Genomic DNA, 27,606 nt, shown 5'->3' with positions numbered 1-27,606 from the left:
GGGGAGTCTTTGACACTTCTCATAACCCAGACGAGCCCATGTGCAGGAAGTGTCACCGGCTGCACAAGCTTGAGCTCTGCATTTCAGAGCTTGAGCAGCGTCTGGAGTCACTTGAGGCATCTGTGAGGCAGAGAACTACGTGGATTGTACATTCAGAGAGGTGGTCACACTGCAATTTAGGGTCAAGCAGGCAGATAGGTAATTGGTGACCACCAGGCAGCCCAAGAGATACAGGCAGATAGTGCAGGAGTCCCCAGAGGCCCCACTCACTAATTGGTTTTCCATTCTAGATATCAGTGAGGGCGATGGGTCCTTGGAGGAGTGCAGCAAGAGCCAAGCCCGTGGCACCACAGGTGGCCTAGCTGTACAGGAGGGGAGGAAGGAGAGTGGAAGGGCAGCACTGATAGGGGATTCTTTAGTTAGGGGAGCAAACAGGTGTTTCTGCAGCTGTCAACATGACTCCAGGCTGGCTTGTTGCCTCCCTGGTGCTCGGGTCACAGAACGTCTTGTGGAGGACGGCGAACGGCCAGAGGTCGTGGTCCACACTGGTACTAACGACATAGGTAGGAAGGGGGAATGTGGTCCTGCAATCGCAATTTAGGGAGCTAGGTAGAAAGTTAGCAAACAGGACCTCTAAAGTAGTAACCTCCGGATTACTCCCAGTGCCACATACAAGTGAGTACAGAAATAAGAAGATAAGACAGATGAATGCGTGGCTGGAAAGATGGCGCAGGAGGGAGGGCTTTAGATTCCTGGGACACTGGGACTGGCTCTGGGGGAGGTGGCACCTGCACAAGCTGGACAGGTTGCATCTGAATAGAGCCAGGCGGAGACCCTTGCGGGTTGTTTTGCTAGTGCTGTTGGGGAGGGTTTAAGCTAACTCAGCAGGGGTGTGGGAACCAGGAGAGAATATTAGAAAGTAACACCAGGGTGAACGAAATGCTGGGAGAGGCAGATAGCACTAAAATAGAGAATAGTAAGTTAATAGATGGAGTCGGAGTAAGGGAGCAAGTAATGAAGTCTAAATCAGGGTTACACTGCATGTATGTGAATGCACGGAGTAAAGTTAATAAAATTGGGGAGTTACAGGCACAGATTTGCCTTGCGGAATTATGATATTGTGGCGATAATGGAGACCTGGCTTAAGGAAGGGCAGATCTGGGTGCTAAATATTCCTGGTTACAAGGTGTTCAGAAAAGATAAGAAAGGGAAAAAGGAGGTGAGGTGACGTTTTTGGTTAAGGAGAGTATTGCAAGACTGGAGAAAGAGGATGTGTCAGAGGATTCAAGGACAGAATCAATTCGGCTAGAGCTAAGGAATAAGAAGGATACAATTACATTGCTCGGTGTAATATATAGATCACCAGCTAGTGGGAAGGATCTAGAGGAACAAATCTGCAAGGAAATTAGAGAGGTATAAACATCATAGAGTAGTTATAATGGGGAACTTTAATTACCCATATATAGACTGGGATAGTGGTAGTGTAAGGAGCAGTGAGGGACAAGCGTTCCTAGATTGTGTTCAGGAGAATTTCCTACAGCAGTATGTGTCCAGTCCAACAAGAAAGGAGGTACTGCTAGACCTGGTTCTCGGGAATGAGGTGGGCCAAGTAGATCAAGTGACATTGGGGAACATTTAGGGGACCGTGATCATTGTATCATAAGGTTTAGGATGACTGTAGAAAATGACATTGGTCAATCCAGAGTAGGAATAATCAATTGGCAGAGAGTGGACTTCAATGGGGCAAGAACGGAGCTGGGCTGGATAAACTGGAACCAAAGGTTGGTGGGAAAAACAGTAGCTGAACAATAGGCTACCTTAAAACAGGAGATGGTTTGGGCACAGTCAAGCTATGTTCCCTCAAAAGGGAAAGGCTGGACAAACAAATCCAGAGCTCCCTGGGTGACAAAGGAGAGAGAAATTAAGTTAAAGAAGAAAAATTGTGCTTACAACAGGTGTCAGGTAGCAAATATAATTGAGAACCAAGCTGAATACAGAAGCTTCAGAAGGGATGTGAAAAAGCAAATAAGAGAAGCAAAGAGGGATTATGAACAAAGACTGGCAGCTAACATAAAAGGAAATCCTGAAGTATTCTATAAGCACATCAATAGTAAAAGGGTGGTAAAAGGAGGAGTAGGGCCTATTAGGGACCAAAAAGGGGATTTACACAGAGGCAAGAGACATGGCTGAGTTGTTAAATGAACACTTTGCATCTGTCTTTACCTATGAGGCAGATGCTGCCCAGGCCATGGTGACAGAGGAGGAAACTTAGCCATTAAAAGGGTTTAAAATTGATAAGGAGGACACTTAGCATCAATGGGAGCCGCCAATGGCTCGTGGGCCTTGCAATGGAGAACGCTGACCTAGGACTTGGGGGGCCTAGTCTTCTAAACTTAGAGCCAGGCCTTTCAGGAGTGAAGTTAAGAAACACTTCCACACACCCAGACTGCTAGAAGTTTGGAACTCTCATCTGCAAGTAGCAATTGATACTGCATCAGTTGTTGATTTTAAATTTGATATTTCAGTTATCCAAAGGTATTGAGGGATATGGGGTAAAGGTGGGTATATGGAGTTAGGTCCCAGATCAGCCACGATCTCATTGAATGGCAGAACAGGCTTGAGGGGCTAAATGGCATCCTGCTGTCCCTTTGTGCCTGTGTCATCAGCCAGCCAGTTTAAAGCACCTTACCCCTTTAAAAATATGGGGTGCTTGGGTGCAGATTTTATTAACCCCAAGGCGAGAAATGGGAAAAGATGCTTTTGAACATTTGTAGTTCTGATCTTTGAATTGTGTTGTTGATTCTGGATTCGCAGTAGCCAGAAATAGTAGTTGAAGAGTCAATGGTACAAAATCTGCATAATGTTGAAAAGGTGATTAACTCTAGAGATAAAGAAATAGTGCCCGAAGCTATATTGTTGCCTTAAAGCTATTTTAATATCCCAAGTGAGTTGACTGTTTATTGTGATGAAAGCCCATAATGGCCGCCATTACTCAGTTGGTTGTCTCTGAGTCACAAGGTTGTGGCTTCAAGCCCCACTCCAGAGACTTAAGCACAAAAATCTAGACTGACACTTCCAGCACGATGCTTAGAGAGGGCTGCATTGTTGGAAGTACCATCTGTTGAGTGAGATGTTAAATCCAGGCCCCTGAGGTGGATGTAAAAGAGCCCATTGCACCATTTTGAAAAAGAACAGTGGAATTCTGCCTAGTGTACTGGCCAATATTTATCCCTCAACTAAAATCACTTAAAAAAACTACCTCGTCATTATAATGCTACAGCTTGTGGGACCTTGCAGTGCACAATTTGGCTGCTATATTCCCTACTTAGCAAGAGTGCCTATACGTCAAAGCACTTTGGCTGCAAAGCACTTTGGGGTGTCCTGAGGTTGTGAAAGGCACTATGTAAATGCACGCACATCTTTCATTCCTTCTGATACTTCCCTGAAGGCAGCTATTGTGTGTTATGCAGTGCTATGATAGTTAAAGATGGGACAGTATGTTGGTCCAGGGAAAGTGATGGATACAATAGAGCTAACAGCATTGCCTCTAGGGCATGGAGAGATCACAGGCCAGCCAAAATTCCTGCTTCTAATCACTGCTGAAAAAATGCATCTGGGTGGATGTTGGATGAAGAAAGCACAGCATCAGGCTCTGCTGTGATGTCCCTTTAATTAAATAGCCCATTGACAGTGTCTGAGCGAACATCCACTTGAGCCAGGTGCCACAGTTGTGCAGCATTGGACTGTACCTTAACGTGAGTGATTGTTGTCAGAAGAAGAGAGCAGGGAATAAAGCTGAGAAGTGAAAGCAAAAAATGCCTACTCCATTATGTAGTACTCGAAGACAAAGCCACATTCGCCTTGAAGTGCTGTGTAACATTAAAAAGCAAATCGGAACTAAATTGAAATAGTGCATTAAGGCAGGTAAATTATGAGCATGGTAAATTGAAATGTAATGAAAGGAATAATAACCTAACAAGGTGACGTAATTTCTAAAAATAGTGTGGCAAAAATAGCAATCACAGACCAGTAGACAAATGAAAGAGTGAAAGCAAATAATGGAAAAAGCTGAACGACAAGATTTCTATTTATTGTGTATATTTTATATAAATAGGTAAATAAGGGCAGTTTCCTTGTCTGGAATCCGGTCTATTGAGTTTTTTGTTTTCGTTAAACAAAAATATTTGCTTATCTGCTGGTCACCCCAGTGGAATTGCACATTAGATCCCCTTTGGTACCATACAAATTTGGAATCAGCTAATCAGAGATTGAAATGCTTTCTGTTTTTTTAAGCCTTTGAGACTTTGGCACCTACTGCTGGTATTTGACATATCAGATAGCTGACTAAGTGCATGGCCCAACACAAATGGGCCTTTTGTATTCAAAGCTTGAGAACCAGTTGAGATAATTACTATGGCGATAAGTGCCCCAGTGTGTCGAGCTGTTTGTCGAAGCTGTTCTTGTCTGAAGGCAGCAAAAGCTGCAGCTATGTAAATGATCACAAGATAATTTCCAACTGTTCAATGAGTGTTCAATAACTACACTTATAATGGTGCAAAAACAAAAGTACCTGGAAAAACTCAGCAGGTCTGGCAGCATCGGTGGAGAAGAGCGCAGTTGACGTTTCGAGTCCTCATGACCCTTCAACAGAACTAAGTAAAAATAGAAAAGGGGTGAAATATAAGCTGGTTTAAAGGGGGTGGGTGGGACAGGTAGAGCTGGATAGAGGGCCAGTGATAGGTGGAGATAACCAAAAGATGTCACAGACAAAAGGACAAAGAGGTGTTGAAGGTGGCGATATTATCTAAAGGAATGTGCTAATTAAGGGTAGAAAGCAGGACAAACAAGGTACAGATAGCTCTAGTGGGGGTGGGGTGGGGTGAAGGAATCTAAAAAGGCTAAAAGGTAGAGATAAAACAATGGATGGAAATACATTTAAAAATAGTGGAAATAGGTGGGAAAAGAAAAATCTATATAAATTATTGGAAAAAACAAAAAGGAGGGGGGAAAAATGGAACGGGGGTGGGGATGGAGGAGAGAGTACAAGATCTAAAATTGTTGAACTCAATATTCAGTCCGGAAGGCTATAAAGTACCTAGTCGGAAGATGAGGTGCTGTTCCTCCAGTTTGCATTGAGCTTCACTGGAACAATGCAGCAAGCCAAGGACGGACGTGTGAGCATGAGAGCGGGGTGGAGTGTTGAAATAGCAAGCGACAGGGAGGTCTGGGTAATACTTGCGGACATTCCGAAGGTGTTCTGCAAAGCGGTCACCCAGTCTGCGTTTGATCTCTCCAATGTAGAGAAAACCGCATTGGGAGCAACGAATGCAGTAGACTAAGTTGAGGGAAGTGCAAGTGAAATGCTGCTTCACTTAAAAAGAGTGTTTGGGTCCTTGGACAGTGAGGAGAGGGGAAGTGAAGGGGCAGGTGTTGCATCTTCTGCGGTTGCATGGGAAGGTGCCGTGGGAGGGGGTTGAGGAATAGGAGGTGATGGAGGAGTGGACCAGGGTGTCATAGAGGGAACGCTCCCTACAGAATGCTACCAGGGGGGGTGAAGGGAAGATGTGTTTGGTGGTGGCATCATGCTGGAGTTGGCGGAAATGGCGGAGGATGATCCTTTGAATGCGGAGGCTGGTGGGGTGATAAGTGAGGACAAGGGGGACCCTATCATGTTTCTGGGAGGGAGGAGAAGGTGTGAGGGCGGATGCACGGGAGATGGGCCGGACACGGTTGAGGGCCCAGTCAACCACCATGGGTGGAGCTATCTGTACCTTGTTTGTCCTGCTTTCTACCCTTAATTAGCACATTCCTTTAGATAATATCACCACCTTCAACACCTCTTTGTCCTTTTGTCTGTGACATCTTTTGGTTATCTCCACCTATCACTGGCCCTTTACCTAGCTCTTCTTGTCCCAACCGCCCCCCTCCCTTAAACCAGCTTATATTTCATCCCTTTCCTATTTTTACTTAGTTCTGTTGAAGGGTCATGAGGACTCGAAACGTCAACTGTGCTCCTCTCCGCCGATGCTGCCAGACCTGCTGAGTTTTTCCAGGTATTTTTGTTTTTGCTTTTGTTTTGGATTTCCAGCATCCGCAGTTCTTTGCTTTTATCTTATAATGGTGCTGCTGAACAAGTTTTCCTGTTGGGCACTCGAGGGGTTAGATGGGCTACAAAAGAAAAGGTGCTACATTGCATATCCCAATTTGTCCAGCACCCCACCTCCCTTTTTCTGATGCACTTTCAATTTTTTGGCTTCTTAGAAACCGTTGGTTTATCGACAGGCTACAGTTCTACAGGCTCAAGGACAAACAATTATGTTTTGTATGCAAGTGTAGACTGACTGGTGGCAGGCTATTCAAGCCCAATACATGGCTGAACTTTATCCTGACATTGGCATAAACGTCTACTTTGCGGTGGCTAGAGCAGTGAAAGTGGCTGAGTGACGATTAAAATAACTGAGATAGAATGAGGAAACAAGTTTACTTCTCTAGCCCAGACCACCACAGTGGCTGAGATCAGCTCAATCAGCACAATCTGAGAATTGAAAATGAGGTCTCCATGGGTGATCACACAATTTTGTGATTGTGCTTTCTACAGAACGCATAAAAAAATAGAGAGATGGTTTATTGAAAAATCATCATGACAGTAAGTGCTGATTTGTGATGGTGATACAAACAAAGCAAGTAATTACAACTCATAGTTATAGACAATCATTAAAATAAAAATAAAGTTTAAAATATAAAGTATAAAAGGGTAGCACAATTGTGAACACCTAAGTATACAAATAATTGCAATAGGCAAAATGCAGGTCTCCTTATTTTACAGAATAAAACATTTAAGATACAGGTGTGAAGACTGCCCCTCACGTCTGGAATCACAGCACATGGGACAGAATGTTCTTTGGCTGATAATCCTAGATAAAATGACCTTTGCAGTCTCAAATTTGAGTGGATATGAGTGTCGTGACTAGTCTCCATTTGCATCCTTGTTTGGTCTGTTTATTGTTTTGATTCATTTGGCAGCACTCTTACCTCTGAGACAGGTGGTTGTGGTTTCCAATTCCACTTCAGACCATAATCTGGGTGATAGTTCAGTGTAATACAGAGGAAGTGCCACGTTCAAACATTGTTGAACTGAGACTTGACTGTTTGGATGGACATTCAATGAGCATCAGCACTATTTGATGAAGAGCAGGAAATTCTCCTGATCTACTGGATAACGGTCCTTCCTTGACCAACACCACCAAAATAGCTTAAGTGGTCATTGATTTCACTGTTCTGCATTTCGCAATCTGTGACGGGGTGACTTTGCCCTCTGCTGATCTCAAAGTAAGCTGCCCGCAAAGAACTAGCAAGCACTGGGGCGTGGATTTCACCTTCTTTGAAGTTAATTTCATTCTGGCGCTATCTATAATGGATTTATGGTGTTAAGAAACAGTGATGCCATCAAGCAGGTTAGGTAGCTCATCACATTTCAGAATTCTTAGAAAGCAAATTGGGAAGTTACAAGCAGACCTTATCATTCGTTTTTTAATAATTTTTCAGAGAGTGAAGAAAAGATTGGGACATAACACATAAGATTAAGGTGCAGCCTGAAATATAAACAAACTTTATAAAAATAATTCTTATTTTAAAAGTCTATGGATTTTTAAATCCTGGAATGAAGAAATTTAACACTCTAAAAACATAAAATAAGCTTTTCTGGGTCAGAGAGGTTGTTCAACAGTAAATAGGACTTACCATGCCTTTGTCAACTCAGTTACACCTCATTCAATAAGCCCTAACTTTTTCAAGGCATTTTACAGCAAGAACCATGGCATTAAAGAGTGGAAGTTGACATCAGTTCAGTGATTTCTAATTGATTTCTATCTGCAAGCACTTGAACAAGGCACCTGGTGGAGAAATGGGGAATCACTGACAGACCTCTGTATTTCCGTATGTAACTGCGCGTGTTATCTTCCGCTGTCCTTATTCCATTGCAGATACAGCCTCTTATAAATTCCCTACAAAATGAAGAAATGGTTTGAAGCTTAGCTTGGCTAATATAATAGTATTCCATCTGCATGGTTGCAAGATTAGTAAGTGTGATTGCGTTTACATATTTAGGTGGTTTGATCAGTGAGAATATTAGATCTGTATTATGGTTAAGAAAAATAATTAAAATTGTGCAAGAAATGTATGTGGGTGTGTGTAGTGTTGGTTTGCATTCTAAGCATGAGCAGTCCCAGTCCCATTTGATCAGATGTATGGCAACATGGAATTTTTAATGAGCTTTTCGCATGTTCTCAGGCTCTTGGCACCGATCTATTGCCCCATATATTATGTTTTCCTTCGTTCCTCAATAGAGTGCCTTTTCCAGCATTTGATTTGGGAGAGCAAACAACACACTTTAAAAAAAAAATGCCCAAGTATTTTACAGTGCAATTTATATTCCTTGCTAGACTTTGTAAACTTGTTCGCAGCATACTCATCTCACTGGATCTGGGAATCAAGTCCGTACTCGAGCCTGACCCTAGGGCAGGCACATCGCAAAACATACCACAGATGTAGAGCCCCTGCTTAAGAGAAGACAGCAGGATAAATCTTGTTTTAATCCAACTTTCCTTCCAGCCTGCCATTCCTGTAGGCTGAAGTCATCTTATTGAGTTGCAAGGGCATACACAGCCAGGGCAATAGCATTAACCACAGTTAATAATATCTTTCAGTTTATAGCTGCAGAACCTCTAATATGAATGCATTGTACACCTGTCTGCCTAAGAAGTGCTGGAGAGATCAGCTGAGATATGTTGGACATGCATGGAGGATAAAAGGTTTGTTATGTGAGATTTACGATGGTCGACATTATCCTCCTCTTGAAAGAAGACGTACCCTGGGTTGCAAAGTAGAGCCTGTTTGGTAGGATTCCTGATATAAGTAGCCACTCTGAAAGAACCAAATTGATAACCTCCACTTGCAGCCCTGCGTCATGACACATGAGTTGTTATGAAATTAGAAAAATTCCATTCAATTTAAGGCCTTCGAAATATGTAATTTCTTTTGCATTCATGGTGCAGTCAGAGGCAGCAATTGGCTCAGAACAGCATAGAGAATCTTTGCCACTCCAGGACTTAAATAGGATGTTAGCCAGTAGCATCGTAGCAGTACCTTCACCACATGGACTGCAGCTCACCACTATCACCTCAAGGATAACTAGGGATGGGCAATAAATGCTAGCGATGCCCAGATCCCAATAACGGATTTTTTCAGTGAGACATGGGCTAGAGGTGAAGGACTTGCTCCCTGGGATTACCCTATCAGGGTATTATTATGGTGTTTACGATAGACTGTGCTAAGTACCTTGGACCATAAGACGTAGGAGTGGAAACAAGCCATTCGGCCCATCAAGGCCACTCCGCCATTCAGTGAGATCATGGCTGATCTGGTAATCCTCAACTCCACTTTCCTGCCTTTTCCCCATTACCCTTGACTCCCTTACAGAGCCTTGAATATACTTAACGACCCATCCTCTACAGCCCTCTGTGGTAACGAATTCCACAGATTCACTACCCTCTGAGAGAAGAAATTCCTCCTCATCTCTGTCTTAAATGGGAGACTCCTTATTCTGAGATTATGTCCTCTGGTCCTAGACTCTCCCACAAGGGGAAACAACCTCTCAGCATCTACCCTGTCAAGCCCCCTAAGAATCTAATACATTTCAATAAGGTCACCTTTTATTCTTCTAAACTCCAGTGAGTACAGGCCCAACCTACTCAATCTCTCCTCATAAGAAAATCCCTTCATACCAGGGATCAACCTAGTGAACCTTCTCTGGACTGCCTCCAATGCCAGTATATCTTTCCTTAGATAAGGGGACCAAAACTATTCACAGTATTCTAGGTGTGGTCTAACTAGTGCCTTGTATAGTTTTAGCAAGGCTTCCCTAGTTTTATACTCCATTTCCTTTGAAATAAAGGCCGACGTTCCATTTGCCTTCCCTATTACCTGTTGAACTCATATGTTAGCTTTTTGGGATTCATGCACGAGGACGCCCAAATCCCTCCATGCTGCAGCTTTCTGCAGTCTTTCTCCATTTAAATAATATTCAGCTCCTCTATTCTTCCTGCCAAAGTGCATAACTTCATGTTTTCCCACATTATGTTCCATCTGCTAAGTTTTTGCCCACTCACTTAACCTGTCTATATCCCTCTGTAGACTCCTTGTGTCATCCTCACCACTTGCCTTCCCACTTATTTTTGTGTCATCCGTAAACTTGGCTATAGAACATTTACTTCCCTCATCCAAGTCATTAATATATATTGTAAATAACTGTGGCCCCAGCATTGATCCCTGTGGCACTCCACTAGTTACAGGTTGCCATCCTGAAAATGCCCTCCTTATCCCTCTGTCTTCTATTAGTTAGCCAATCCTCTATCCATGCTAATATACAACCTCCAACACCATGGGCTCTTATGTTATTAAGCAGCCTTATGTGGACAACCTTATCGAATGCCTTTTGGAAATCCAAATATATTACATCTACTGGTTCTCCTTTATCTATCCTGCTTGTTACCTCCTCAAAGAATTCTAATAAATTTATCGGGCATGATTTCCCCTTCATGAAACCATGCTGAGTCTGCTTGATTATATTATGCATTTCTAAATGCTCTGCTGTTACATCCTTTATATTAGACTCTAACATTTTCCCAATGATGAATGTTCAGCTAACTGGCCTATAGTTAACTGTCCTTTGTCTCCCTCCCTTTTTGAATAAGGGCTTTACATTGGAAGTTTTCCAATCTTCTGGGACATTTCAAGAATCTAAGGATCCTTGGAGGATTACTACCAGTGTATCCACTATCTATGTAGCTACTTCCTTCAATATCCTAGGATGCCACCCATCAGGTCCAGGGGGCTTATCGACCTTTAGTCCCATTAGTTTCCCTAGTACTTTCTCTCTAGTAATGGTTATTGTATCCATTTCCTCCCCCTATTTTTCCCCTTGATTATTTAGTAATTTTGGAATGCTGTTAGTGTCCTCTACCATGAAGACTGATGCAAAGAAGTTATTCAACTCCCCTGCCATTTCCTGGTTCCCCATTATTATTTCCCCAGCCTCATTCTCCAAGGGGCCTATGCTCACTTTGACCTCTCTCTCCCTTTTTATATATTTAAAGAAGCTCTTACTGTCTGTTTTTATATTACTTGCTAGTTTACCCTCAAAGTTTATTTTCTCCCTCTTTATTATTTTTTGGTCATCTTTTGTTGGTTTTTTAAAACTTTCCCAGTCCTCTGGCTTACCACTAATCCTTGCCACATTGTATGTTTTTTCTTTCAATTTGATACTATCCTTAACTTCCTTGGTTGGTTTATCCCCTTCCTAGAATCCTCCTTCCTCATTGGGATATATCTTTGTTGTGAATCATGAACTATTTTCTTAAATGTTTGCCATTGTTCATCAACCGTCTTTTCTGTGAAACCCCTTTCCCAGTCCACTCCAGCTAACTCTGCCCTTATTCCATTGTAATTACTCTTATTTACGTTTAGCACAGTTGTTTCTGACCCAAGTTTCTCAGTCTCAAACTGAATGCTAAATTCAACCATTTTATGGTCACTGTTTTCGAGGGGATCTTTTACTCTGAGATCATTTATTAAACCTGCCTCATTACACATTACCAGATCCAAAATAGCTTGATCCTTGGTTAGATCTGCAACATATTGTTCTAGCAAACTGTCCCGAATACACTCTATGAATTCTTGCTTGTGTCTACCTCTGCCAATTTGATTTTCCCAATCTACATGAAGATTAAAGTCACCCATGATTAATGTACTGCCTATTTTACATGCCCTCATTATCTCCTGATTTATTCTCTGTCCTACAGTATAGCTACTGTTAGGGTGCCTATAGATTTCTCCCACCAGTGTCTTCTTCCCCTTGTTATTTCTTGCCTCCACCCTTATGGACTCTACATCTTCCGATCCAAGATTATTTCTTGCTATCGTAATTATTCCATCTCACATGAACAAAGCTACCGCACTACCCTTTCCTTCCTGCCTGTCCTTTTGAAAAGTCACATACGCTCGAATATTTAGTTCCCAACTTTGACCTCCTTGTAACCATGTCTCCATAATGGCTATGAGATCATACCCATAAACCTCTATTTGTGCCATTAATTCATTTATTTTGTTCTGAATACTATGGGCATTAGGTAAAGAGCCATTAATTTTGCCTTTTTACCATTTTTCCCCCCACTTTGACACTATTCGCTGCTGTTTTTTTATGTTTGTGCATTCTGTCCCTTCCTGTTACACTCTAGGTATCATTACCTAAATAGCTGCCCTGCAATGCTGCCATATCCTTTTGCTTTGTAAGCATACGTATCCCCTCTCCAGAACCAGCACCCCCCGCCCCCCCCACTCTATTTAGTTTAAAGCCCTCTCTACAGCCCACATACCTGCTTCACCTGCAGTCACACCCTCCTGTTCCTGATCACAGACCAAATTTGAATTACCTAATCTGAGGGGTGTGACCGCCTCCTGAAGCAAAGTGTCCAGGTAACTTTCCCCCTCCCTGATGTGGCACAATGTCTGCATCTCGGACTCCAGCTCCTTAACTTGCATCCAAAGTTCCTCGAGCTGCAAACACTTACTACAGATGTGTTCACTCTGGATCACCTTGGCGCCATCCTGCCACCTCTATTGTATTTAATTTATTAATTAATTACTCTAGTATCCCTGCTTTTACACTTGAAGAATCCCCAGCTCTTTACACTTTATTGTAATTAATTTTTTTTACACCAGTATGGACCTTATACCAAACAAGCTATTTTTAAGAACAAGAGAAAAAAATGACAAGACCTAAACGCAAACTAAAGACCTTACTTTTATTTTAAAGGCTAGAAATACTCATCAATCCCATTCACCAATCAGCTGTTCTCTGCGCTCTTTTCCCTCTCATGCTCTTTTCCTTCTCACACTCTTTAATGACTTCTCATCTCTCTCCGCACTCTTTAATGGCCCCTCCCCTCTCTTTCCGCGCTTTTCAGTGGTCACGTATCAGTGAAAATTATATGGATTGGTTTGGGAATTGACCTTGAAATTGGAATGACTAATTGTGCAAATTGGTATCTGAAAGTTTTGAGCTATCACTGAGGTAGGTCTCAGTTATGGGCTGATTCAGATACAGCCAAGGTCCTACTCATGTAATGTGTTACAGAAATACCTCACCCAGTTTCCCACTGCTGGTTTGCTTTCTCATGTCTGGAAGAATATCCTCTTTCCCTCCCCCCCACTCTTAATTGGGAATAGCCTTTGTGTGATACCAGTAAGTTGAACTGTTAGCAAGAAATATAAATTGTATCGTGGAATTTTTATGCATTTTTAAAAATGTGTTGAATGCTCTTCTAAAACAAATGGTGCTGTATTGGGAAATGAGGGAGAACTCGATAGATGGGACAGGCGGCAGGTGTCAAGAACCTGGGAGTACAAGTATGCAGATTGACTTTACTCAATGTGACCATAGATCTGGTCCAGAATCCATGCTGAGACCATTTGACAGCATCAGCGCTGAATCTGAATGTGGCGTCGTGGAAACTTAAGTTATGACTGTTTACTGCAGTAGATTTTGGAAATAGCATTGTTCTAATATGTGTATATTATTTTTGATTCAAATTTTATTCCAAAAATTTGCATAAATGGAAAACTTGTTTGGAGCTTTGCTTTTGTTAGAATAATCTGTTTTAAAGCAATCTTCCGGCAAGGAAATGATTGAGGCAGCCTGGTTTAAGAAAAAATGTCTCCCTTCATAACCCCATAAGCACGTACATGCTGGTGTTAATCATTTATTTGTTTAGAATGAATGATTATAGATTCTACCCTATGAAAAAGAGCTGTGTCCTTCGGGATGATGTAAACTGGAATGACTAATTGTTTAGCTGACATGCACTAATCAAGTCAGTGTGACTCATGGGTATAAAAAGCAAAATTCCAAAGTCACTGTAGCTGATCTGAGAACAACTGTTACTCTGAAACTCTTTGAACTTGCATCACAATGAGGAATGTGGTTGTTGTTTGTTGTAACTGAAATGGTGACTAGCATACTGTAAGCTCCACTTTGAGATAAACTCCCTGGTCTTGGTAACAATTGTGTTTCTCATGCACAAAGCTCTTTGCTTTCAGCCTCAGTCCGGAGATCTGAGCACGTAATTGATAATCTGGGACAAAATTAAGAGTCACTTGGACAAGTGTGGATTAATTAAGGAAAGCCAGCATGGATTTGTTAAAAGTAAATTGTGTTTAACTAACTTGATTCTTTTTGATGAGGTAACCGAGAGGGTTCATCAGGGTGATGGGGTTAATGTTGTGAACATGCACTTCCACAAGACGTTTGATAAAGTGCCACATAATAGGCTTGCCAGCAAAGTTGAAGCCCATGGAATAAAGGGGATAGAGGCATGGATATGAAATCGGCTGAATGACGCAAAATAGAGTGTAATGGTGAGCTGTTGTTTTTTGGACTGGAGGGTCATACAGTGGGGTTCCGTAAAGGTTGGTACTAGGACCACTGCTTTTCTTGATACATATTAATTACCTAGACTTCAGTACACAGGGCACAATTTCAAAATTTGCAGATGAGACAAAACGCAGAAATATTGTGAACTGGAGGAGGATTGCGATAGACTTCAAGAGGACATAGACATAAACTGGGAGAATGGACGGACAAGTGGCAGATGAAATTTAATGCTGAGAATTGTGAAGTGATACATTTTGGTAGGAAGAGTGAAGAGAGGCAATGTTAAATAAAAGGTGCCATTCTAAAGGGGATGTATGTGCACAAAGGGTTGAAGGTGGCAGGGCAGGTTGAGAAAGTATCTGAAAATGGTTAAGGAATCGTGCGCTTTATAAATAGAGGCATAAAGTACAAAAGCAATCAACCTATGATGAACCTTTATTAAACACTGGTTCGACCTCAACTAGAGTATGTAACTCTTTAACTTAAAAAGGGAGGGAAGTAGAAAGCAGGAAACTACAGGTCAGTTAGCCTAACATCAGTCATAGGGAAAATGTTAGAAGCTATTATTAAAGACGTTATAGCAGGGCAGTTAGAAAAATTCAAGGCAATCAGGCAGAGTCAACATGGTTTTGTGAAAGAGAAATCACGTTTAACTAATTTATTGGAGTTCTTTGAAGGAGTCACATGTGCTGTGGATAAAGGGGAACTGGTGGATTTACTGTACTTAGATTTCCTGAAAGCATTTCATAAAGTGCCACATCAAAAGTTATTGCGGAAAATAAAAGCTCATAGTGTAGGGGCTAACATATTGGCATGGATAGAAGATTGGCTAGCTAACAGGAAACAGAAGGCATAAATGGGTCTTTTCCTATTTGACAGGATGTGACAAGTGATGTGCCACAGGGATCAGTGCTGGGGCCTCAACTTTTTACAATTTATATAAATGACTTGGATGAAGGGACCGAAGGAATGGTTGCTAAATTTGCTGACGACGCAAAGATAGGTAGGAAAGTAAATTGTGTAGAGGACATAAAGAGGCTACAAAGGGACATAGATAGGTTAAGTAAGTGGGCTAAGATCTGGCAAATGGAGTATCATGTGGGCAGATGGGAAATTGTTCATTTTGGCATGAAGAATGATAAAGAAGCTTATTATTTAAATGGTGAGAGATTGCAGAGCTCTGAGACTGAGGGATCTGGGTGTCCTAGCCCATGAATCACAAAAGGCTAGTATGCAGGTACAGCAAGTTATTAGGAAAACTAATAGAATGTTATCATTTATTGTGAGTGGAATTGATTACAAAAGTTATGCTTCAGTTGTACAGGGCACTGGTGAGACCACATCTGGAGTATTCTGTATAGTACTGGTCTCCTTGTTTAAGGAAAGATGTAAATGCATTGGAAGCAGTTCAGAGAAGATTTAATAGACTAATACCAGGAATGGGTGGGTGTCCAACGAGGATAGGTTGGTACGGTTAGGCTTGTATCCGCTGGAGTTTAGAAGAGTAAGAGGTGACGACTGAAACCTTTAAGATCCTGAGAGGTCATGACAGGTGGATGTGGAGAAGATGTTTCCTCTTGTGGGAGAATCTGGCACTAGGAGTCACTGTTTAAAAATAAGGGGCCTCATTTAAGACAGATGAGGAGAAGTTTTTTTTCTCTGAGGGTAATGAGTCTTTGGAACTCTCTTCCTCAAAAGGTGGTGGAAGCAGAGTCTTTGAATATTTTTAAGGCAGAGCTAGATAGATTCTTGATTAACAAGGGGGTGAAAGGTTATCGGGGGTAGGCTGAAATGTGGGGTTCCAATCAGCCATGATCATATTGAATGGCAGAGCAGGCTCGAGGAGCCTACTCCTCCTCGTTCGTATGTTTGTATTGTGTCCAATCCTGGGCGCCGTACTTTAGGAAGGATGTGAAGACATCACTGCTGTTCTCTGGAGTCAGTCTTCAGGACTTCCTACAATCCAAGTCACACTGTATGCACTGTGTACATTGTATGCCAAGATTATAACATCAATGTTCTGTAAGCAAAATTAAATTATGAAACTTTTGATCGGAACAAAACTTTTGTACAAGATTTGTGTTTCATAGAAAGATCCATTCCACTATGAATTTGTGAAAGTTTTTTTGAGCTTATTATTGTTGTCTCAGTCTTGTTTAGTGTTTAAGGCTGTCACCCTGCTTCCCTATATTTCAGTGTGTTCTGCCTATGAAATTCATCTTCTCCAGATATACATCCATCTTATCTTAGTTCCCCGTTGAATTAGATGTATGGATTTATCCTGAGCATACCTGAAGTTACAGTTTTTACATGCTGACTGACTTTTCTGTGTGCAGTATAGGCAATAGCTCCTCAGTCTGTTTCCTCATTCAATTTGATCATAGATGATAGCTACATGACCTCCAGTTTATCCCTTGATACTCTTGCATAACAAAAATCTATCAATCTCTTTAAAATTTCAGTTGACCCTCAGCAGCCATAGCTTTTAGGGGAGAGGATTCCAGATTTTCACTACCCTTTGCATGAAACAGTGTTTCTTGGTTTCTCTCTTGAATGGCTGAGCACTAATTTTAAGATTTTACCCTCTTGTTCTGGATTATCTCACCAGAGGAAATTGCTCCTCCGTTTCTCCCCTGTTGAATATCTTTATCATTTTAGACACCTCAATTAAATCACCTCTCAAAGATATAAACTTGGGAATATACAAGCAAAGTTTACGCAGCCTACCCTCTACCTTTTTAAGACCTAATATCATTCTGTTGAATCTGGAATCTGGAGTGTTAACTAAACAACTGAAGCATATCCCATGTTTATGAAGGGAAAGTCTGATTGGTTGGTTGCTTCCAATTTATCAATCCAACCTTATCAATCAGCAGAGATTAACCTACTGAGTTGTGGTATAACTTAATGTTTCCTTGACAGTGATAATTCAGAGGAAGTGAGAACCCGTTCTGAGGAATGCTTCTCTCAACACTCAGAAAGGCAGCTATTTGGGTTAAAACACATGCGATTCCTCTGATTTCAGATTCCAAGCCAGTGTTCTGGTGTTGCTTTGCTCAACACTTACTTTTTATGGATCAGGCATTAAACCAGTGCCCTGCCTATCCTCTTAGCTGGACATAAAAGATCCCATGACACCATTTGAAGAAGAGCTTGGAAGTTCCCCCCGTATCTTGGTCAATATTTATTCCTGAACCAGCATCATGCGAAACAGATTATCTGGTCATTATCTCATTGCTGTTTGTGGGAGCTCACTGTGAGCATATTGGCTGCTGCGATTTCTACATTACAGCAACCACTATGTTTTTTTAATTCATGCATAGGATGTGAGTGTCATTGGCTGGGCCAACATTTATTGCCCATCCCTAATTGCCCTTGAGAAGGTGGTGGGTGAGCTGCCTTCAACCGCTACAGTCCCTGTGGTGTAGGTACACCCACAATGCTGTTAGTGAGGGAGTTCCAGAACTTTGACCCAGTGACAATGAAGGAACAGAGATATATTTCCAAATCAGGATGGTGTGGCTTGAGGAGAACTTGCAGGCAGTGGCATTCCCATGCATCACTTTCTAGGTGGCAGAGTTCACAGGTTTGGAAGGTGCTATCGAAGGAACCTTGTGGTGAGTTGCTGCAAAAATACTGAATTGGCTGTAAAGCGCAATGTGACAAGCTCGTGAAAGGCGCTAAGCAAGTGCAAGGCAATCTTACTTGATTTTTGCCTCACTTCCTTGCTTTTTGTCTGAATGTTTTAGGACGTAGAACTCCTTTGTTATCACTAATATTTTTTGTGTCTGGGGTACACTCTGCTTACTTCAATTAGAAGCTGGTTGCCGCAGCAAAGCGTTAGTTTCCATTTACATTTGCTCGCTAGTCTACTTGGGAAATCCAGAATCGCTTTTAGAATTTGAAATGGAATCCAAACACCCATTGGAGAGAGGCCTGACTCACCTCATGTGACTGAATCGATTGAAATATATTTGAAAGTATATGTCCCTTACATTCTTTATATGAATAAATTCTTGGATGACTGTGAAACGGCCTTTTGGCTAAGATCAAGTGTTGCAGGGGCGACACCATGATCCTGCCAAGGCAAGGTCGGGATGGAAAGGCTATAACCAATCGAAATCCATACCATGGGTTACCTATCACCGTCCGAGTCACGGTGAACGACAGCGAAGGAGGATCACCTATGGATCGGGTCTTCTTCGCCAGGAGGATCCTGTTGAAGGCGTGCGGCTTCGAAGCTCCGGAGATCGTATCCCTGCAGGACTTCCCCAAAGCTGGTTTTCTCGACGTGACGTTCAAGCGGGTGGCAGACTGCGTCCAGCTCCTGAGGGTGTTCGAGGAGAAGAGAGACCTGCCGGAGATGAAGATCCTGACGGCGGAGCCGCACTTTTCTCTGCCGTTGCAACGGGAACGTGTGGTGATGGTGCATGTGTACAACCCCTTCGTCCCTGTCGCCGACGTGGTCACCTTCCTCACCAGGTACTTCGATAAGGTGGGGAGCGGCACCGAGATTCGAGACGAGTTGGGGATCTGGACAGGCAAACGCCTGTTTAAGGTCACGCTAAAGACCGATGGTAAGGGAGCCATTTTCCACCCTCCTTCCAGTTTCGCTATCGGGGGAAACCGTGGCTACCTGGTCTACGCTGGGCAACCCAAGCATTGTCGCTCATGCGGCAAGGCTGGTCATGTGGCGGCCAACTGCAGCGCCTCCCTCTGCAAGATCTGCAAACAAGAAGGGCACCAGACAAAAGACTGCAAACAGGCCAAGTGCTGCAACCTGTGTGGCGAGGCAGGTCACCTCTACAGGACCTGCCCCAAACGCTGCCGTATTTACGCACAGGCAGCCAAAGCCAACGAGGGGGAAGCAGAAGAAATGTTTCGTGTCACTCCAACCACCAAGGCCCCCAGGGAGCTCAACGGGACAAAGGAGGTCACAGAGAGAGACAAGGTGGAGAAAGAGATTGAGGCAACAGAGAGCCAATCAACAGCACTACCCCCTGAACCACCCAGTCCTCAGGACAGCGAATCAATGGAGGAGGAGGCAGCAGTGGAAAAGCAGCAGGGGGAGTGGCGGACGGTGAAGAACACCAAAAGGAAGAAGGAGCGAAGAAGAAGCAAAGCCATTTCCCAGAAAAGCGGCAAGAGGCGTCTCCCATCCGACATGGATGACAAGGGCAGCAGCTCTTCGGATGAAGAAGTGGCAGGGCGGCACCGACAGAAGAGGCGGCAAAGCTCCAGGGCGTTGGAGGACGAGACACCCGAGCTCCAGAACATTGGAGACAACAAGGAGACCAGCGCACCCCAACTTTGCCTGCAACCTGAGGAGGCCAGTGCACCACAGCCCCTGGAATCTGGGAGCAGTGAGGTAATCATCGCACCCCAGCTCCAGGAAGCCGGGAACAGCAACACCCCAGAGGGGGTGAGTTTTGGAGAAGCTTCTCCAGCAAAGGTCATCTCAAAACCCGCTCTCTACGTGAACCCCCAGATGCCACCTGAGCAGAACACTGCCAAGGAGATCTACCTCAGCCCATCCAAAGTGAAGGAATTTGAGCTCACTACGGGTATGAAGGAGCAGACTAAAGGTCTGGCACTCTCAGAGACAGTGGGTTTGGTAGGAGAATAAATGCTTTAAAATGGGTTTAAAGATTGTATCCATAAATGTGCGTAGCATTAAATCTACTACGCGATGTGTTGCAATCTTGGACTACCTAGCCAAGGTCAAAGCTGACCTGCTGTTTCTGCAGGAGTATGCGATACCGCACCTCAGCTCCTACAGGCAATGGTCACGATGGTGGTCCCATGGGCCATCGATCTGGTCGGGCGGAAATGACTCTCGTTCCTCCGGCCTGGGTATTCTGCTGCGGGGAGGCAACTTCACCGTCTCCGAGGTTAAGGAGGTGGTGGGCGGGCGACTCCTCGTAGCAGACGTAATGTACAAGAACGCTGCACTCCGGTTAATTAACGTGTATGGCCCGGCACAAGGGGCTGAGCGGCTGGAGGTTTTTCAGCAGCTCCCACTGCTGCTGGCGACCTCCAGGCCGGTCATTCTGGGCGGTGACTTCAACTGCATCATCGATGCGGCTGGACGATCCAACAGGGCCGACAGCAGGTTGGACGCTACGTCCAGATCCCTGATGGAAACAGTTAAGGATGCCAAGCTGCACGACGTCTTCAGCAACCCTGCAGACGGAGCGCAGCGTAGATACACCTGGTCGCGGCCAGACGGATCCATTCGTTCCAGGATAGACTTCCTGTTTGTGTCCCGTGCATTCACAGTCAGATCCACCGATGTCAAGCCGGTGTTCTTCTCTGACCACTGCCTCCTACTGGCGGACTGCCACTTGGAGAAGGACCTGAGGGTGGGCAGGGGGGCATGGAAGCTAAATGTGCAACTGCTGACCCCAGAGAACATTGAGGAGCTCAAGAGGGATTACAAAGGTTGGAGAACCGTGAAACCCCTCTTTGAGTCCCTGACACACTGGTGGGAAGCGATCAAGTGAAACATCAAGAGGTTTTTCATCCTCAAAGGCACCCAGAAAGCTAGAAAGGAACAGAGGGAAATGTCCCGACTCCAGAAAAAGATGCAGAATCTGCTCCGGCTGCAGTCGATGGGGGTCGATGTCAAGGAGGAGCTCCAAGAGGTGAAGAGCCAGCAAGCCTCGCACTTTGCCTCAGAGGCCTCCAAGATCATCTTCCGTTCCAGAGTCTGCTCCGTGGAGCAGGATGAGACGTGCTCACGTTTCTTCTTCCAAAAGGTACACAGAGAGAGCTCTGTGATCAGCAGCCTGAAGGAAGAAGACGGCTCAGTAAAGTCATCACGGTCCGACATTTTGAGGATCAGCAAATCCTTTTATGCCCGATTGTATGACGTGAAGCCCACGGACAGCACGGCCTCCCAGTCCTTCCTGTCCTCTATCACGGAGGTCTTAGACGACAGTACGCGGGAGAGCCTGGACAAACCGCTAACTCCTGATGAACTGACTAAGGCCCTTGAGTCCTTCGAGAAGAGTAAAACTCCCGGAAGCGACGGCTTGCCGGCGGAGTTGTATTCGGCTCTGTGGGACTTGATCGGCCCAGACCTGCTAGGGGTGTACGAGAGTATGCTCCTGGCCGGCAGCATGTCAGAATCCATGAGGAAAGGCATCATCACCCTCATCTACAAGCACAAGGGGGGAAGGGAGGAAATTAGAAATTGGCGACCCATTTCACTGTTGAATGTGGACTATAAGGTTCTGTCCAAGGTCATCGCCAATCGGGTCAAATCCGCTCTGAAATTGGTGATTCACCCTGACCAGACCTGCACTGTGCCAGGCAGGAAGATCTCTGACAGCCTCGCGCTGCTCAGGGATACGATTGCCTATGTACAGGACAGGGGTGTGGATACCTGCCTCATCAGCTTGGATCAGGAGAAGGCCTTTGACAGAATATCGCACACCTACATGGTGGATGTGCTCTCCAAAATGGGGTTTGGGGAGGGAATTCGAAATTGGATCCAACTGCTTTACACTAACATCAGTAGCGCAGTCTCAATCAATGGGTGGGAAACAGATAGCTTTCCGATTAAATCTGGAGTCAGGCAGGGCTGTCCTCTCTCGCCTGTTCTTTTCGTGTGTTGCATAGAACCCTTTGCCGAGTCCATCAGGAAGGATCCGGGCATAAGAGGAGTGACGATCCCAGGCAGTGGAGGCACTCAGGTAAAAGCCTCCCTGTACATGGACGACGTCGCCGTCTTCTGCTCGGATCCGCTGTCGGTGCGCAGACTGATCCACATCTGCGACCAGTTTGAACTGGCCTCGGGAGCTAAGGTAAATCGTGGGAAGAGCGAGGCCATGTTCTTTGGGAACTGGGCTGACCGATCCTTTGTCCCCTTCACTGTCAGGGCTGACGGCCTGAAGGTGCTGGGGATATGGTTTGGAGGGACCAGGGCATGCGTTAGAAACTGGAAGGAGCGAGTGTCTATGGTGAAAAGGAAACTGGGCATGTGGGAGCGACGCTCCCTCTCCATTGCGGGTAAGAACCTGGTCATCAGGTGTGAGGCACTCTCGCTGTTGCTGTACGTGGCGCAGGTCTGGCCCATTCCAGACTCCTGCACGATGGCGATCACTCGAGCCACCTTCCGCTTTATCTGGAGGTCGAAAATGGATCGTGTCCGCAGGGACGCGATGTACAAGCCTCTAGATAAAGGGGGAAAAAACGTGCCCAACATCGCCCTCATACTGATGGCCACCTTTGTGTGTGGCTGCATCAAGCGGTGCGTAGACCCTCAGTACGCAAACACCAAGTGTCACTACGTGCTGAGGTTCTACCTGTCCCCGGTGTTGCGAAGGATGGGTCTGGCCACGCTGCCGTGGAACGCTCCAAGTAGTTGGACCGTGCCGTACCACCTGTCCCTGGTGGAAAAATTTATGCAGAAAAACACCTTTGACCACAAGTCCATCAGGCAGTGGTCAGCACGTAACGTCCTAGAGGCCCTGAGGGAAAAGGAGAGGGTGGACCCTGTGGGATGGTTCCCCGAGCAGACTGTCAAAGTCATTTGGCAGAATGCCTCATCGCCAGAACTTTCCAACAAGCACCAAGACGTGGCTTGGCTGGTGGTGAGAGAGGCCCTCCCCGTCAGATCCTTCCTACACGCCAGGAGTCTCACCCCCTCTGCACGTTGCCCTCGAGGTGGCTGTGGTGGGGAAGAGACCGTTGTTCACCTCCTTGTGGATTGTGCCTTTGCAAAGAAAGTCTGGAGAGAGATGCAGTGGTTGCTGTCGAGGTTCATCCCGAGCAGTTCTGTGACACAGGACTCTGTGCTCTACGGGCTGTTCCCAGGGACACACACCGAGACAAACATCAACTGCAGCTGGAGGATCGTCAGCTCGGTGAAAGACGCTCTTTGGTCTGCCCGAAACTTGTTGGTCTTCCAGCACAAAGAGTTGTCCCCGACCGAGTGTTGCGGACTGGCACAATCCAAAGTCCAGGACTCCGTGCTGAGGGACGCACTAAAGCTTGGGGCAGCTGCCGCAAAGGCGCAATGGGGAAGGGTCGCTGTCTAAGACCTTTCTGCCACAGCGCACCGAGAGACTGGGAACTGTTTAGAGCCCCTCGGGCTGTACAGCTCAAAATGAAAGGCTGTAAATGATTGTAATATTGTTTGTACTGATGCACCTGGTGATACATTTTGTAAAAGTTTAACCTGGATTGTACCCTTGTAATGGTGTTTTTGAAATGGTTTGGAATGTGATTGAAGATATTTTATGAATAAAGTATATTTTTGCAAAAAAAAAAAATGTTATCTGAAGATGTAAACAATCTCAACAATGACATTGCCATCCAAGCAAGTGAAGTGTTACAGAAGTTACCTAGGGTGATTAACAGTCAGAGTCCACTGATTCTTACTCCATGCAACTTTATGACCTGTGTGTGAAGTTTATAATGGGCTTTCAGCAAACCACGTTCTCTCTCAATTTCAGCAATGTATGCTGCCTTTTAAGTGACCAATGTGCTATTTCTTCCCTTTCTCAGAATGTTTTCAAGAGAGCGAGCATCTGAAGGAGAGTCTGAAGTGCTGCCTTATTCACCTCTTTGGGGCTATTGTTGCAGGAGGACAGGTGAGACAAGGGTGGAAACAAGCCAAGCTGCATAAAGGAGTTAACTTCACTGTTAAACACACACAATTTATTTCAGATGTATATGAAAGAAACGGACATGGGGACCAAACAGCATCTGTGGCAGGAGAATAGATTTAACATTTCAGGTTGAGAGAGAGAGTGGATGCTGGCGGCTGGAGGAAAGAGAGTGGCTGCTGGCGGAGGGGAGAGTTGAGTGGCTGCTGGAGACGGGAGAGAGTGGCTGTTGGTGGAGGAGAGAGAGAGAGAGAGTGGCTGCTGGCAGTGGGAGAGAGAGTGGCTGCTGGTGAGAGAGAGAGTGGCTGCTGGAGGGGTAGAGAGAGAGTGGCTGCTGGCGGAGGAGAGAGAGAGAGGCTGCTGGCAGGAGAGAGGGAGATGGAGAGAGTGGCTGCTGGAGGGGGCCAGAGAGAGTGGCTGCTGGCAGGAGAGAGGGAGATGGAGAGGGTGGCTGCTGGAGGGGGCCAGAGAGAGTGGCTGCTGGAGGGGGCCAGAGAGAGTGGCTGCTGGCAGGAGAGAGAGCGGCTGCTGGCTGGGCAGAGAGAGAGTGGTTGCTGGCGGGAGAGAGAGAGAGTGACTGCTGACGGGGAGAGAGAGAGAGTGACTGCTGGTGGCGCGAGAGAGAGAGAGTGACTGCTGACGGGGAGAGAGAGAGAGTGACTGCTGGCGGGGAGAGAGAGAGAGTGACTGCTGGCGGAGGAGAGAGAGAGAGAGAGTGACTGCTGGCGGAGGAGAGAGAGAGAGAGAGTGACTGCTGACGGGGAGAGAGAGAGAGAGAGTGACTGCTGGCGGAGGAGAGAGAGAGAGTGACTGCTGGCGGGGAGAGAGAGAGAGAGAGTGACTGCTGGCGGGGGAGAGAGAGAGAGTGACTGCTGACGGGGAGAGAGAGAGAGTGACTGCTGGCGGAGGAGAGAGAGAGAGAGAGAGTGACTGCTGGCGGAGGAGAGAGAGAGAGTGACTGCTGGCGGAGGAGAGAGAGAGAGAGAGTGACTGCTGGCGGAGGAGAGAGAGAGAGTGACTGCTGGCGGGGAGAGAGAGAGAGAGAGTGACTGCTGGCGGGGAGAGAGAGAGAGAGAGTGGCTGCTGGCGGGGAGAGAGAGAGAGTGACTGCTGGCGGGGAGAGAGAGAGAGAGAGTGGCTGCTGGCGGGGAGAGAGAGAGTGACTGCTGGCGGGGAGAGAGAGAGAGAGAGTGACTGCTGGCGGGGAGAGAGAGAGAGAGTGACTGCTGGCGGGGAGAGAGAGAGAGAGTGACTGCTGGCGGGGAGAGAGAGAGAGAGTGACTGCTGGCGGGGAGAGAGAGAGAGTGACTGCTGACGGGGGGAGAGAGAGAGAGAGTGACTGCTGACGGGGGGAGAGAGAGAGAGAGTGACTGCTGGCGGGGAGAGAGAGAGAGAGAGAGTGACTGCTGGCGGGGGAGAGAGAGAGAGTGACTGCTGGCGGGGAGAGAGAGAGAGAGAGTGACTGCTGGCGGGGAGAGAGAGAGAGTGACTGCTGGCGGGGAGAGAGAGAGAGGCTGCTGGCAGGAGAGAGGGAGATGGAGAGAGTGGCTGCTGGAGGGGGCCAGAGAGAGTGGCTGCTGGCAGGAGAGAGGGAGATGGAGAGGGTGGCTGCTGGAGGGGGCCAGAGAGAGTGGCTGCTGGAGGGGGCCAGAGAGAGTGGCTGCTGGCAGGAGAGAGAGCGGCTGCTGGCTGGGCAGAGAGAGAGTGGTTGCTGGCGGGAGAGAGAGAGAGTGACTGCTGACGGGGAGAGAGAGAGAGTGACTGCTGGTGGCGCGAGAGAGAGAGAGTGACTGCTGACGGGGAGAGAGAGAGAGTGACTGCTGGCGGAGGAGAGAGAGAGAGAGTGACTGCTGGCGGAGGAGAGAGAGAGAGAGAGAGTGACTGCTGGCGGGGGAGAGAGAGAGAGTGACTGCTGGCGGGGAGAGAGAGAGAGAGAGTGACTGCTGGCGGGGGAGAGAGAGAGAGTGACTGCTGACGGGGAGAGAGAGAGAGTGACTGCTGGCGGAGGAGAGAGAGAGAGAGAGAGTGACTGCTGGCGGGGAGAGAGAGAGAGTGACTGCTGACGGGGAGAGAGAGAGAGAGAGTGACTGCTGGCGGGGGAGAGAGAGAGAGTGACTGCTGGCGGGGAGAGAGAGAGAGAGAGTGACTGCTGGCGGGGGAGAGAGAGAGAGTGACTGCTGACGGGGAGAGAGAGAGAGTGACTGCTGGCGGAGGAGAGAGAGAGAGAGAGAGTGACTGCTGGCGGAGGAGAGAGAGAGAGTGACTGCTGGCGGAGGAGAGAGAGAGAGAGAGTGACTGCTGGCGGAGGAGAGAGAGAGTGACTGCTGGCGGGGAGAGAGAGAGAGAGTGACTGCTGGCGGGGAGAGAGAGAGAGAGAGTGACTGCTGGCGGGGAGAGAGAGAGAGAGAGTGACTGCTGGTGGGGGAGAGAGAGAGAGAGAGTGACTGCTGGCGGGGAGAGAGAGAGAGAGAGAGTGACTGCTGGAGGGGAGAGAGAGAGAGAGAGAGTGACTGCTGGCGGGGAGAGAGAGAGAGAGAGTGACTGCTGGCGGGAGAGAGAGAGAGAGAGCGGCTGCTGGCGGGGAGAGAGAGAGTGACTGCTGGCGGGGAGAGAGAGAGAGAGAGTGGCTGCTGGCGGGGAGAGAGAGAGAGTGACTGCTGGCGGGGAGAGAGAGAGAGAGAGTGGCTGCTGGCGGGGAGAGAGAGAGTGACTGCTGGCGGGGAGAGAGAGAGAGAGTGACTGCTGGCGGGGAGAGAGAGAGAGAGAGTGACTGCTGGCGGGGAGAGAGAGAGAGAGTGACTGCTGGCGGGGAGAGAGAGAGAGAGTGACTGCTGGCGGGGAGAGAGAGAGAGAGTGACTGCTGGCGGGGAGAGAGAGAGAGTGACTGCTGACGGGGGAGAGAGAGAGAGAGTGACTGCTGACGGGGGGAGAGAGAGAGAGAGTGACTGCTGGCGGGGAGAGAGAGAGAGAGAGAGTGACTGCTGGCGGGGGAGAGAGAGAGAGTGACTGCTGGCGGGGAGAGAGAGAGAGAGAGTGACTGCTGGCGGGGAGAGAGAGAGAGTGACTGCTGGCGGGGAGAGAGAGAGAGAGAGAGTGACTGCTGGCGGGGAGAGAGAGAGAGTGACTGCTGGCGGGGAGAGAGAGAGAGTGACTGCTGGCGGGGAGAGAGAGAGAGAGAGTGACTGCTGGCGGGGAGAGAGAGAGAGTGACTGCTGGCGGGGAGAGAGAGAGAGTGACTGCTGGCGGGGAGAGAGAGAGAGAGAGAGAGTGACTGCTGGCGGGGAGAGAGAGAGAGTGACTGCTGGCGGGAGAGAGAGAGAGAGAGTGAGTGACTGCTGACGGGGAGAGAGAGAGAGTGACTGCTGACGGGGAGAGAGAGAGAGAGAGTGACTGCTGACGGGGAGAGAGAGAGAGAGAGTGACTGCTGACGGGGAGAGAGAGAGAGAGAGTGACTGCTGACGGGGAGAGAGAGAGAGAGAGAGTGACTGCTGGCGGGGAGAGAGA

The 27,606-nt window shown here is 46.6% G+C and overlaps 1 protein-coding gene across 6 annotated transcripts in view; it reads left to right on the top strand.

Annotated features, from left to right (window-relative positions):
• The window catches only part of nbeal1 (neurobeachin-like 1), a 272,851-nt gene that overhangs the window by 106,362 nt on the left and 138,883 nt on the right, over positions 1-27,606 (top strand). For all 6 annotated transcript variants that reach the window (XM_078551460.1, XM_078551459.1, XM_078551456.1 and 3 more), the window contains exon 7: positions 24,002-24,087. In XM_078551460.1, coding sequence (XP_078407586.1) covers positions 24,002-24,087 — 86 coding nt within the window. The remainder of the gene's footprint in view (positions 1-24,001; positions 24,088-27,606) is intronic.

This window comes from Cetorhinus maximus, chromosome 11 (assembly GCF_964194155.1).
Source record: "Cetorhinus maximus chromosome 11, sCetMax3.hap1.1, whole genome shotgun sequence".
In the NCBI taxonomy this organism is placed as follows: domain Eukaryota; kingdom Metazoa; phylum Chordata; class Chondrichthyes; order Lamniformes; family Cetorhinidae; genus Cetorhinus; species Cetorhinus maximus.
This window is presented reverse-complemented; position numbering and strand designations above follow the sequence as displayed.